Source organism: Chinchilla lanigera, unplaced genomic scaffold (genome assembly GCF_000276665.1).
Source record: "Chinchilla lanigera isolate Chin_1 unplaced genomic scaffold, ChiLan1.0 scaffold00030, whole genome shotgun sequence".
Classification (NCBI taxonomy): Eukaryota; Metazoa; Chordata; class Mammalia; order Rodentia; family Chinchillidae; genus Chinchilla; species Chinchilla lanigera.
In genome coordinates this window covers 18,659,941-18,674,643 of record NW_004955431.1, presented here as the reverse complement: position 1 = coordinate 18,674,643, position 14,703 = coordinate 18,659,941, and the positions used below count along the sequence as shown (strand labels likewise).

General features: G+C 38.7%; 1 protein-coding gene across 2 annotated transcripts in view; it reads left to right on the top strand.

The window, feature by feature from the left end:
- The first annotated feature begins 4,790 nt into the window (after positions 1–4,790).
- Positions 4,791–14,703, top strand: part of Nrap (nebulin-related anchoring protein) — a 65,346-nt gene continuing 55,433 nt past the window's right edge. For both annotated transcript variants that reach the window (XM_005387785.2, XM_005387782.2), the window contains exons 1-6: positions 4,791–5,038; positions 5,362–5,456; positions 6,008–6,095; positions 10,536–10,640; positions 13,431–13,535; positions 14,464–14,568. In XM_005387785.2, coding sequence (XP_005387842.1) covers positions 4,967–5,038; positions 5,362–5,456; positions 6,008–6,095; positions 10,536–10,640; positions 13,431–13,535; positions 14,464–14,568 — 570 coding nt within the window. In that variant the 5' untranslated portion in view covers positions 4,791–4,966. The remainder of the gene's footprint in view (positions 5,039–5,361; positions 5,457–6,007; positions 6,096–10,535; positions 10,641–13,430; positions 13,536–14,463; positions 14,569–14,703) is intronic.

Genomic DNA, 14,703 nt, shown 5'->3' with positions numbered 1-14,703 from the left:
TTGCATATGGAAAGAAATCACCAACAGGTGATTTCAACAGGTGAAAAAACCGATGAATTGGGAGAAAATTTTAGCCAACTGTCCCTCAGATAAAGGACTCCTACTTAGAACATATAAAGAATTAAAAAAATCAGGCCCCAAAATTCAAAGACCCAATCCAAAAATGGACATCTGAGATGAATACACACTTCTCTGATAAAGAAATACAAATGGCAAATAAATTGCTGAAAAAATGTTCAACATCATTACTCATTTGAGAAATGCAAATGAAAAGAACACTGAGATTCCATCTCACCCCTCAAAGAATGACTATCATCAATAAATCAACAAATAACAAATGTTGGAGGGGCTCTGAGGAGAAAGGACCCCTTCTCCACTGTTGATGGGAGTGTAGACTGGTACAACCATTGTGGAAATCACTGTGGTGATTCCTCAAAAAACTAGGATTTGAGGTCCCATTCAACCCAGCTATTCCCCTCCTGGGTATTTGTCCAGAAGAACAGAAAATATCATACTATGGTGATATATGTGCACCCATGTTTATAGCAGAGCAATTTGTAATAGCTAAATCTTGGAAACAACCCAAATGTCCATCAATTGAGGAATGGATAAAAAAGATGTATTTTTATATAATGGAGTATTACTCAGCTATAAAGAAAAATAATCTAGAGGCTTTTATAGGTAAATGGATGCAACTTGAGGCCATACTCGTAAGTGAAATAAATCAGACTCACATGTACAAACATCATATTGCTTCCCTAGTGTAAGAACCTGAAAGAGTAAATAAAGTCTGACAACTACAATAGATATTGTGAAAGGAAAAAAAAACTGCTCAAGTTGGAAGGGACAACTGCGTTGAGGGAAAAGAGAAAAAAAAAAAAGAGAAGGGAAAAATAGCTATATTTATATACATAAGATAGCTAAGATAATTGTAATACTAGTTTCTACTGGTTTATTGAAAGGAACAGCTAATGTTTAACTTTTTTTGATCAATCTTGCATGCCTATATCTGGTAATCTGCAGAACTACTTTGAAAATAACAGTATGCAATATAACAACTATTGTTGATTTCCTCTCCCTTTGTCTTGAAATTCTGCATCATTTTCATTGTTTTTATGCTGTTTTGTTAATGCGTATGTTGTTGTTATTTTGTTTTTGATATTTTCTCTTTAAAATTGAAGAGAAAAAGCAAAAAAATATATGCATACACAAGGACAGCTGAGATAAGTGCGTTGCTGATGTCTGTCGGCTTTTTGAAAGGAAAAGTTAATGCTTAAATTGTTGGGGTTTTTTTCTTTTCTCTTAACCAGTTTTGCATGTTTATATCTGGAAATCAGAACAACTGGTTTGAAGACAACAGCATGCAATATAACAGCCATTGCTGAATTCCTACCATCTGTTTGATGAAGCTCTGTATCATTTCTAATGTGTTTTTATTGCTTGTCATTGTCTTTAATTGTTTGATCAATCTTTCATTCTTGCATCTGGTAATCTGACCAACTTCGTTGAAGATAACAATGTGTAATGTAACAACCATTGTTGATTCCTATCATCTTGTTTTGAAACCCTGTATTGTTTTTGTATTATTTTGTTTTTTGGTCTTCATTGTTGTTATTTTGTCATTGTTTTCTTTCACTCTTTAAAATAAAAAATTTTTTAGAAGGTCTGCATTCCCTTGTGCCTGTATCAGTCAATTCTTGCTCCATTTCATTTTCTCAGGAACTTTGGCTCACATGGCGAATGTCAAAGCCATCATCATCATCATCATCATCACATCATCATCATCATCATCCATGCACATCACTCTTCCGTTATGAAAGCATGTGTTTTTACTACAATGGATCATCTTCATCATCCATGCATGAGTAATCTGATGATTCACTTTTGACCATCAGCAGTACCAGTTTGCTTTTCTTTGCTATCTATGAAGCCAATATTACATCGTTCTGAAATTCAAAGACTGTGCTATACAATTTGTTTTAAAATTGCAACATTTCAAAACTTTTGGCCTCCTTCAAAACTAGCAAATCTTGTTTTTCATGTGCCATTGTACTGAACTGGGCTACTTCTGCCAGACAAATCAAAAGAAAACTTTTTTTTAAAAAGAAATCCTGGAGTGGTGTGGGTCTACTGGACCCCCTCTGATGCTCAGGTAAACATACGCAAAACCAGTTAGATGTAGCATAAAGGTGGATCCCAAATCCCATTTTGACACTTTTGCTCATGTGCACACTCCTTGCTGTTCATCATACCAAGTGGGTAAACACACAGATTGCTTCCTGTATCCCTCAGGGAAAGGTACTGAGACACACAGTATAACTCTGAAGTACAAATTTACAGTAGATAAGTAAGAGATGGGCCTGCTGGACCCAGGCTTATACCTTGAGGGTCTTTGCATATAAGTCTTTGCCTCAGGTTCTATGTTCTGGAGAAGCCAAGCTAACACCTATGCTGTCTGAACCACTCTGTAAGGCCAGAAGAACCTCTTGTGCTCACTCGTTTGGACTTAAGTGGCCTGACATAATCCCTGTGCCAAGGACAAAAAGGAGGAGCAACACCAAAGAGGAGAGTGGTGATACGGAGCTTGCACTGTGTCTGTTAGTCTGTTTTCTGCTGGTGTAATAGAATACCTAAAACGGTGATTTACGATGAACGGAAATATATTTGGCTCCCAGTCCTGGAGACTGGAGACTCAGGAGTCCAAAAGCATGACATCAGCATCTGACAAGGGCCTTCTTGCTATGTCATCTGGTGGCAGAAGGCAGAAAGAGGAACAGGGCAAGAGCAAGGGGGAGACAGTCTCACTTTATAACAACCCACTCTCTCAATGAGCACATTAGTGCACTGATCACCCCTCACTAGGCTCCCGTCCCAACGCTTGCACTGGGGGTGAAGTTTCCAACACATGAACTTTAGGGGACACATTCAAACCACAGCATCTGTCAGACAGATGAGGCCTGTGTCTGTCTTGCCCTGGCCATGAGTATTTGCTTCTAGTCCCTTCAGTTATCCCATTTCTAGTTCTATGGGCTTGTTTCTCCTCTCAATTTCTGACATCTAATGAAGCAGAAATGACGGTACAGGTCAAATTAAATATTTCATCTCAGTAACCGTCGGTGTCACAAGTAAGGCTGAGAAGTTGTAACAGCTGTAGCCTGCAAGCAAGGCTGCTGGCAGGGAAGAAATGTTAGGTACTCCTTTCCTTCAATGAAAGTGCTCATGATTACCCAGCCCTCTACACTCGGGGAAGTTTATTCTCAGGGATTTTGGGGATTCCCCTTGTACTTTGAGGTAAGGCTTGAAAAGTCTGGTACAGAGCAAACCATCCAGAGTTGCCATCCCCATTTGCTCTGTCTGGTAGCAGCCCTGCTGCCCTGGTCACATTTCTTATGGGAATGGCTGAGCCTGGAGTTCCTGCTTCAAGTTCAGACAGAGAGAGCAGCCTTGTGTCCTGAATGGGACAGCTTCAGACCTGACCCTGTCTGCCCTTCATCTCTTGGAATGTGATTCTTCATTTTCTTTCTAGGATCCTTCTTTCCCCTGGCTGTCCTAGCATAACACAAACAGCTGCAGCTTTCTCTCCACCCCACCTGGGGACACCCTACCTAAATGGAGAGCACTGAGGTCAAAGGTCACAAATTGGTAGCCTGCCAGAAAAATACCATTCATGGCTTGTTTGTTTTATTCTCAGTGTTATATAATACAAATTTGTTTCATGACTTCAGATTTCTAACTTCTCTGGAAATATCAGAATATCTGGCAATGCTGCAGATGGGTGTGTGCTTATCCATGGGGAGGTTATAGGTACCCACGACTTCACTCTTGTCCTGTCCAGGCATTTTGGTGTATTACATTTGTTTCATACATTCAATAAAGACTTATTGAGTACCTTTCAAGTGCCAGGCCCTGTCCTAAGCCCCAGGGATAAAGAAGTAGCAACAAGGACTAAGTATCTTGTTTCAGTAGAACTTCTGTTTTCATTGAGGCAATGTAATTTTCAAAACTTGCTACACTAATGTTTAACATTTCAGATGGCAATAACTGCTCTGAAGATGAAAAAGCAAATGGAAGGAAGAGAAGGTAATGAGCTTAGAGGAGGTTGATAAGTTACCATTTTATATAAAGTATTCCTATAAAGTGATAAAGTAACATTTAAGCAGAGACTGAAGGCATTGAGCGCTTCACAAAGCCAGGAACAAAGATTACTATCTTCCAGCCACCCTTGATAAGGTCTGTGATGCAAGAGAATAAGCAGATGGGCCTTTTTGGAACATTCCAGGAAAATACACAAAGGTCAATACACTGGCAGTTCTTATTTTTGCATTCCAGTGGAAGCTAAATACAAACTAGTATGTTACTAAGTTTACAGTTTTGCTGCTGTAAACATGTTTAGTAAATAAAGATAAAATTTGAATATCGTATTTACCCTTCTGGAAAAGTGAATCAACCCTACTTTATTTCCTGCATTTTGGGAGCTGGCCTGTCTGCTTTAGTCATGGGACGCCTACAGCCAGCTTTGCTATTTCCACTGTTGGCTGATGCCTGGTGTATTCTTTAGGTTCTTTTCTTGGGTTATGATCACAACTGGTGCTCAGCTACTACATGCTGGCTGCTCATACAGCAGGATTTGGTTCTCCACATAAACATGATGCTGTTGTGAGTTCACTTTTCTATTTAGAGACGCGTGTCAGCTAGAAATACCTCCACCTTATTTCCCAGACGCATGCGTGCTGAGTGAGTTGCCAAAATAGTCTCTGGAGTAAGTGGCAGCTTTAAAAACCAACCAGCTGCTGACTTCCAACCAGAAGGTCAGCAAAGGAAAGTGGAAGCTGGATTCTGAAAGATCAGGGTGCCCACAGGGGTTTAGTTGTGGTTGGGATTTTGGAGACTTGAACAACCAGCTTGGTGGTTTTTCCTGGATTTCTTGCCTGTGGCCTCTCTTTGTCTTCTGTCTTCAGACTCCAAGATGAATGTCCAGGCTTGCTCTAGGTGTGGCTACGGGGTTTATCCTGCTGAGAAGATCAGCTGTATAGATCAGGTCAGTAGACAGTTCTTAGCTTTTGGAAAAAAACAAACAAACATGGGAATTTATCTTCTTACATAAAGATATGGGAATTCTTTTTTGAACCACAAGAAAAAGTTGTATTTTCATATATTTGTTAGGTTCTAACCATTTCTAGGTCTATGTTGCCTCAGAGCAGTTTCCACTTACTTAACATATTATATCTGTGCATGTGGTTTTTAATTTTTTAAATCACAATCCCTAAATCTCAATTTTTTTTTTTAACCCTAGAACACATAACAATCTAGGGTCTGGGAAAAAAATAAGTAACCACCAAATCTTTTCTATGTGATTTGTAGATATGGCATAAGGCATGTTTTCACTGCGAAGTCTGCAAGATGATGCTGTCTGTGAATAACTTTGTGAGTCACCAGAAAAAGCCATACTGTCATGCGTAAGTGTGTAATGACCCCTCCCTGACCTCTTGCGTTTTGCTTGTTTTTCAATAAGTAGCCAACTAAAGTTTCAGATCAAATACTCTAGGGTTAAATCCAAAGAATGTCCCCTCAAACTGTTCACTTATCAAAGACAGCTAATGTGGAATTTTATACAATAGACAGAAATCTTCAGATTTTTTTATAAATGATTAAATCTATCTACTGTGAAGAACTTCAAATTATTAATATTGCCCAGCACAATATAACTGTTGTTGCTATGCATATGGAACTTTTAAAGTGTTTTTGTTTTAGATAATCTTCAAATTCTTTTCTGTTTTTCACAAAGTTTTCCAGTATTCATATCCTACTAAATTTTATCTTTAAGTATAGCATATGTTGAGTTTATTTGGTTTGACTTTTTTCCGCGTAAGACTCATTGCTTGAAAAATCCTGAATGTAATTATTAAATTTTACATTTATTGATTTAAAAAATAACTACAAGAAGAGCCACTCAATCATCTTGGATAAAGTGCATTTCTAATTTTGATTTGTATTTATTTTTTTGTAGCCATAACCCCAAGAACAACACTTTCACTAGCGTCTATCATACTCCATTAAATCTAAATGCGAAGACATTTTCAGGAGCCATGGGTGGGGTAAGTCATTTGTACACTTCAAAATAGACTTTAAAGAAAATCCCTTTGCTCAGACACCTGTTAGGTTTTTAATTCTCTCTGTGTGAACCAGTTCATTTCCTCCACATGCACAAAGTGTATGTAAGTAACAAATGTTGCTGTTTGTTCTCCTTCCACATTACACAATACATGGGATAATCTAGGTCCCATATTTGAAGTCTTTGATTCTAATATAATCTTTGTGTTTGGCAGGCTCTGAACACACTAATGTTAGTTTATAAATAGGTCTGGCATACAGTAGGTGCTTACCACATAGAACAAAGTTTACGTGGTTGAAGAATATTGCAAAGGCCCTTCTTTTCTTTCTTCTGTGATATTTTGGCACAGATAATTAAAAACCTCCAGTTCCACACTCTCAAATCTCTCTGAACTCAGTAGTTCCTCAGGATTATTTATGGCTTCTATTTCTCTTTAGAGTAGGATTAGGTCAAAGATATATATGTATTTTGATTTAGAAATGAAGTTTGGTTTTGGAGCTGGGGAGTTGGGATGGGAGGTAGACAAGAAGGCCATTTTGAGAAGTTCAATCTCTTTGGAAAAATCAACTGCTTTGTCAAATATCTAGCTATTGATTGAACTCCAGCACCTATTAAAATGATGAATTACTGAACATTCTGTTTTGCATAGGCCCAAGGAGAAGTTGCTTTATGGGATGGAGCTTAGTGGTGTTCTAAAATTAGGAAATTACCCAGAAGATGGAGGGCTGTCTAGTAATCTCTCCTCCCCTAGGATTCCCTCACTGAAGTCATCCAGCCTCGTACTCACTCTTCCCTACTGGGCTGTCCTCCTCCTGAGGAAAATAGGCATAAGGAAAATAGGCATAGAACTACTGCCCTTGTGCTGAACTCTCGCAAATTCCTCATTTCACTAAGTTAAATTGGCAGTTTATATTATTATTTTTGTTTAACAAGTGTGTATAGGATTTAATAATTACTTAATTCACACCATGCACATTCATATCATACGCATTACAACCCCGTGAAGTAGGTATTGTTATTATCCTATTGTACTTGTGAGGAAACTGAGGTCAGAGATTAGCTTATACATCTATTTCTAAGGATTCACAAGTTTGAGAGTTCATAGGCAAGCTGGGCATGGTGGTGCTCACTTTTTAACCTAGCATTCTGGGAGGCTAAGGTAGAAGGGATCCCAAGTTTAAGCCCAACTTGGGTACTTTAGTGATTTAGTGTCTGAAAAAAAAAACTAAAAAGGGCTGGGGATGTAGCTCAATAAGAAGGCTCTGGGTTCAACTTCTAGTCCCTCAAAAAGCAATGAATTCACAAATTCATAAGCAGTCTTAGACTACTAAAAGATTAATTCTTTTAGGAATTTGATTTTATCTTTGGACGTCTGGGGGCAGCTGTGTGAAATTACAATTAACACTAAATTGTCTCTTAAATAGAGTGCTAAATGCTCTGCTGAGATCTTTATGTTTCCTCATTTATTGTTCACAAGAACCCTCTGTTTAATGTTATCACATCATAATTGATGAAGCTGAAGTGCAGAGATGTTAAGTAACCTGTCCTGCTTTACTCAGTTCATTAGCTACAAAGCAGATCTGTTTGATCATGCAATTCATATCATTGGTGCACTTCTATATATACCTACAGGGCTGGCATACTCTCCAGAAGCAAGCAAACACTTTGTGTTTGTATATATCTCAATGTCTCTGCAGTTGTGTGAAAGGAAATGGACTTATGCATCAAAATGCGGTTTGCATGCATTCCATTCTCTGTGGAAAGATCCACAGTGTCTGTACTTTCCCATCAACCTTAAACCTTAGCTGACAAGTTCACCTTACAATTGTGTAACAGGTCACACAATATTTATCTCGCTTTGAGATAGTAGTGAAGTGAACTCACTTTCTTTTAACTGTGTATGATAGGACCAACCTTGTATGTGTCTAGGATTATCACTGGTTCTATTTCCAGCCATGGGCAATATAATGAACTTCTCAGGAGGTCTATGTGTGTCTATTTGTTTACAACTATGTGATCATGTGACTATATGTATATGTATGTATGTGTGCATAATGTGAGTACGTTTATATGTGTATACAGGTCTAAAGATGGTGCACACACATACATATGTGTATGTGCAATATGTACACAGGAATATATATGTGTATATATCAGTATGTATTGGATGTGTATACATGGCATATGTGCACGTATCCATATGTATGCACATGGTCTGTATAATATGTCTATAGTGTGACTATACATATATGTTTCTATGTGTATGTGAGCATATACATGTGCATATGGTGTGTGTACTTGTGTTGGTGTGCATATGGTAAGTGTAGGTGTGTATGATATAAGTATACATATATGTATGTTTGTGTATATATGTGTGTATACAGTGTGAGCCTACACAATACATATGTGTATGAGCAAACAATTGACTACTGAAAGCCCTTTCACCTCATTTCCCACAAGCAAAATCCTGAAATGGACAACCATGTCTCTTCTAGGCCCTGGATTTTACAATTGTGATAGGAGTATGATGGGTTACATTTTTTTACTCCCTTGTCTCTCTGAGAGACTTTCCCTGCTGAAGGAAAATCAAACTCATTGTGCATGTGCTAAAATTTTTAAAAAGGAAGGGAAGGGATGCTTCAGTGATGAAGACAATGAGAAAAATGAAGACTTTGAGCTAGCATTTGCAACAGATATATGTTTTTTGTTTCCTAAATGTCACTCTTTGAAAAAATAAATATTTACTAAGACCAGATTTCTTGTTTGGCGAGTGTGAGTAGAATTTTTAGAGAATGAAACATCTACGTTCTCATCTACTCAGAGGGAGAACTTTTGTCCTTAATGTGAAGAGTACCAGTAATTTATGGCTTTTTCCCCTCATCTTTTGCTTAGAGTAATCATGATTCTCCAGAAAGGTCTCTAGGGTGGCAGATTTGCACTGCGGGGGACAAATGTGCTTCCTGGAAGTGGGATAGAATTCCTTAAGTATATACCTTTCTAGGAGAGTGGTTTTACCTCCAGGAGAGATTTGGTGATTATCTGGGGACATTTGTAGTTGTCACTGTTAGGATGAGGGAAATTCTTACATTTGCTGGGTAGAAACCAGGAGTCCATTAAACATTCTGCAATGTTTGAGGAATGCTTGCTACAAAGATTTCACCGGCCCTAGATATCAGAGATCCTGCCTTCAGTCTCTGTGCTGTTCTGAAAGGCAAGGAAAAAATGTTTGTGAAGACTTCTGCTATATATTTTAAAATATACATATTAGAGCTCCCCTAAGCAACATTAGCCATAGCCGGCCTAGGAATTCAATGAGAGAAAAGTACAGGGAACTAGAATTCTGGGTTTAAATTTTGTCCGGTTTCCTTGTTCTGTATAAAGGCAAGGACTTAAACTTCAGTGTGTAAAAATTTTAGATTTCTTGGTCTCTTCTCAGACCTAATAAATTTTGATAACCTTCTGAGTTTTTCTGTTATGGTTAGTCTTTTTTATGTTTTCCTTAAGAAATCTTTCCCTATCCCAAGTCATGAAGATGTTACCCTGGCAGTTCACCTCAAATTGACCAATGTGTGTGATACAAATGTGATTGTTATTTGATGCCATCTCGACTAAAATCGTAGTGTGTTTTGTAGACATGGAAGATGGACTCTAAAATTAATATGAAGATATGAAGGCTCTAGATTATCTAGAAATCTTGAAGAACAAAAGTTAAGGATTTAGCACATTGGACTTCACGATTTGCTCTAAAAACAGTACTAATTCACTCAGAGCAGGATTGGCACAAAGGTAGACAAAGAGTCCAGTGCCCTAGAATACATGGTCCAGAAATTGAGTTGCTTGTATATGGTCACTTCAGGTGTGACAAATTCACCACTGCTGTTCATTGTAGCAAGAACGATCTTTCAGTAAAGTACTAGAAAGGTTGGATGTTCCTATGGAGAAAATTAACCTTGACTCTTACCTCACATCCATGCACAAAAATCAACTCAAAGGATGTTATACATCAAGATATGGAAGGTAAAGTCATATTATCATACGGAGAATATCTTCATGAAATTGGAAATCCAGCATTTAGTGAGGTCCTCAGGTGGTAGAGATACACAGATTAAAGTGAAGAACAATAATATGCATTGCTTTCTGAGGTGCCTCTAACATGGACACTTTGTGCAGTGTGTTGATGTTATCTCAGTCTTTCTAACTGCACTGCTCAATAGAGCTTTTCACACAGCCAGAGCTCAGTATCTGCTACCTAGCTGGTGGCACAGATGAAACCCAGTGGTACTGACAATGGACTGTGACTTGGACAGCCATGAAGATGCTTTGCATTGAGACTTGGAAAAGATCCTCCAGATTGAGCTATGCATTATTGATGAATTTTCCTTCTCTTCTCTGATGGGAACATTACTGACATCATCCTGAGCAGATCAACGATCAAGAAGATGATGAGCACTTTAAATCGGTTTTTCACTGGGATGTGAAATCCAAGGATGAAGCAAGTGTACCCGACAGGCAACCACTGATGAATGAGGTGAGAAAAGAGTAATAAATAGGTTTAGATAAAGAAAGGACAACACAGTATACAAGTGAAATATATTGCTCACACTATGTGATACGCTATGCAAATGAAATGTGCTTCTTGTAAATCAAATTTGGTTTTTTTCTAATCAGTTTATAATTCCAGCTGTCTACAGGAGGCCTCTGTCAATGTGTCCTAGAAAGTAACTCTACTGTAACTGCTCCAGTCCAAGTTCATTGTCTTGTCCTGTCCAACCACTGTGTTGCTGTCTCTGGGAACAGTTCTCCGGATTTGAGAGCAATGTTGCTCTTGCATCATTTGACACTTCATTCTGCCCCAGCCCTTCCACCCTGATCCCCACATTCCCACTGGGACTCTGGGAGGTCCTGCCATGCTGCCTTTCCCTCTTCCACAACTGCCTCTCCCCAGCCTAACTTGCCCATGCTGGTCACACACTGCTCCCGGAATGTCCCTGACTTTTCCCACTACCACTGTCTGCCCCTTGTTTTTAAAATTCATCAGCCATCAATTTTTGATTATATACATAATACTTGCATTTTTTTTACATTAAAAAAATCCTCACAGTACACAACTAACCCTTTATTCACCACCTCCAATCTCAGTTCACTCACTTGAAGTATCTATTGTTATCATCTTGTGGGTATCCTCTAGACTTCTATCTATCTATCTATCTATCTATCTATCTATCTGTCTACCTATTATCTCTAGCAATCATCTAGCTATTTTTTGTTTATATATCAATCATCTATCTATTATCTATGTCTAACTTTCTAGTGTTTATGTTTGGGCCCACCTACTACCTTTAGTGAGGGATCCCAACTCAGTTATTTAACTTTTCTTTGTTTCATTTTTTGTGAAGATTAAAAGAATAGACACAAAAGTCTTTGAGCAGTAGTAGACATAATAAATATTGGCTCTTATTATTTTTATTGATATTTATATATGTATATTTCTTTCTATTGAAATGGTTTTTTTTTTTTTGTTTTTCCATGAAACAATATGCACTGTTTTATAGTTTGTGGCTTTCACTCAACAAATATCTGGGAGATAATTCAACATCAGAGTCTTTTTAAGCTCACCCTTGGAAGTACTATGGATGCACTGTTATGAGTGTATCATAGTTACTTTCTTGTTGCTGGGAAAAAAATATTCCATACTCACAAGTCAAAGGAGGAAATGTGTATTGTAGCTCATAGTATGTACAGGTTTCAGTCCATAGTCAGCTGGCTCCAAGGCAGGGCAGCTTGGCAGAGGGCCATAGCAGAGGAGAAACAGTGCATGGCATGGCAGGGAGGAAGCAGAGGAGCCATGAAGCAAGAGGAAGGATATATTTCTTTGGGCTGTACCCACAGTGACCCACCTCTTCTCACTAGGCTTCACTGCCCAACATCACACCCAGCTATAACCCATCAGTGGACTAATTCAGTATCACACACCCATGATCCAGTCACCCCACCTGTGAGCACATGAAGCTTTGGGAGGACTTCTAGATATAAGCCATTACAAAGCAGATGTCTCATACTGTTCTATGATTGGACAGGGGTATTTCCACTAGTTTTTCTCTTGAAAAGTTTTTTTTTCCTCTTGCAAACTTGTCCCTTGTTTATGGCCCCTTTTGGACACAAATGGGTATTTCTCTAGAATAGATCATAAAAAATGAGGTGGTTGTGTCCAAGGATGTGTACTTTTAAAATTTCCACCATAACTATTAAATTACTTTCCAAAGTGGCTATACATTTTCTACTCCTTCAGTTGGACTGTGAGAATATATGTTTCCCCACACTCACCAATGCTTAGTATTACTGTGTTAAGATTTGCCTTTTGTTTCCATTTAGACTTTTCTGCTTGCTAGTATGGTTGAGCAAATTCCATATGCCTTTCTAAATCTCCAAAGCCTGGCTCTTCCCAACCTGTCCAACTCACCCCACTGCAGCCCACCTGGCTCTCCAGTTCTTCCCCTTGAGTACAATCAAACCCACCTTCTCGTGGTCTTTCCCATCTCTGCCTTCATGCTTTCCTTCAGGGAGGCCACATTTCCTGAGTTTATTTAACAAGTATTTACTGAGTCTGTTGTATTATAGGCACTGTCCCAGGTTTGGGGGAGCAATCTGTGAACAAAACATGAAAATCCCTTTCTTCATGGAGCTGACCTGGTCTGTGTGTGTGGGGTGCTATTCTTTATCTCTTTATTCCAATAACTGACCTTTGTCCTGGAGGTCTACCTCAAATTCTACCTTCCTGTCCACTGGACCCATCTTATAAAGGGTATTTTTAGAAATTTTTGTATTCAACATACTGTTTGTTTCCTATGTTAGTTTTATCTTCAAAGGTAAATCATAAATATCTTAAAAGAGAAATTTTGTCTTCCTTTTTTCTTTCTTTTCTTTTTTCATTGTCAGTTGCTGAGCACATAATAGGTAGTAGTTTTTTGAAGTTTGTCTGATTAATGCTGATACATCTCAGTCTGTCTGCAGGGACTTCCTCCCGCCCAATTTCAGTGCAATGATGTGCAAAGAAACATTAAGTTCTATTTGGAATTTTCCTGTAATATCAGTGGATCTCAGAAAGTTCAATTATTTAGGATTTTAGTTCATTTTCTAGTCTGAAGAAATGAACATTTTAGTTAGCTGAGACATATAAGCCAATAGTAGCTAATAATGTAGAGAATATCTAATTTTGATAACATATGTGTGTTGCTGGGAGTATGGGGTGGGATTTAGGCTTCTGCCAACCAAATGTATGGATTGTGTATTCCTATGCGTCTTTTTACTTCCTTTGCAGGGAGGCTACTGGCCTGGATATGGGGAAGGGAATGCATGGTGTCCAGGGGCTCTGCCAGATCCCGAAATTGTAAGGATGGTTGAGGCTCGACAAGCTCTTGGCGAGGTAAGGGCTTTAGGATGTACTTCAAACTAATTCAGCAATTACTTTAAATGTTCTATATCTTTAAGACTGTGGTAGATAAAACCTTGCCCCTCCCCCCCAGATTCCCATGTCCTAATCTCTGGATTCTGTGTATGTCTTTCATGTTCAAGAAAATTTGCAGTTAAGGTTCTTGAGATAGGAAGATTGAAGATTCCTAGGGTAGACCCAAGGGAAGGAGGGTCAGAGTCAGAAAAAGGTGAAGTGATGACAGAAACAGAGGTCAATGCCCTGTGAGGCAGGAAACAGAAATATGAGGGCCCCTAGAGGCTGGAAAAGGCAAGGAAATAGCATTTCTTCCAGAAGGAATCATCCTTAATGGCTCATTTCGGACTACTGACCTCCAGAGCTGTCAGAGAGACCTTGGGAAGTGTTCAAGCAGGAAGGCAATTCTAGCCTGATTGCTGAAAGTCTTAGCCGTTTGCACACCTGCCCTCCGGCTCTCCCCACACACCTACCATTTGAAAAATCTACTTTGGAAAATACTGTTTGTCTAGGCAACTTTTTCTTTAGAAAATGGAAAGAAAGTAGTAGAAGCACACATGCCAAGGTGATACTTCTTAGGAAAACTAATCAGCTACAGGTGAGGTGGAACAAATAAGATATTTTGCTCCCAAAGTTATAGAACTGATTCTAGTGGGTGAGTCACAATAGTCTCTCCCATTAATCGCTATATTATCATATAATCCTGGAGTCAGAGGATATCTTTTGACTGCGAGTTTTCCAGTGATCCCAGTGTTATTCAAATTGCCAGTTGAATACCGTTATCAAACTTCTTCTAGGTGATACAAATGTTTCCCAAGTACTTAATGAATCCAGTTTTACTGCAGTTTTATTAGTTCTCATCTTGTATATCATACTGTTCTCCGCTGTGGGCGGTTCTGGCCAGCAGGAGTACACAGAACAGTATGGGCAGCAGAGCGGCAAGGGGAGCTTTCCAGCCATGATCACACCTGCTTATGAAAGGGCCAAGAAAGCCAATATGCTGGCCAGCCAGGTGAGTGTCCTGGTGCTTATCCACCATTGATTATGCTCATTCTTGTCAATAATTACGCTTTGTGATTCAGAGCGAAAAAATGTAGGAGTGTGTTTTTAACAGTAGGGTTAGTGCTATATTATGGAGAAAACTGTA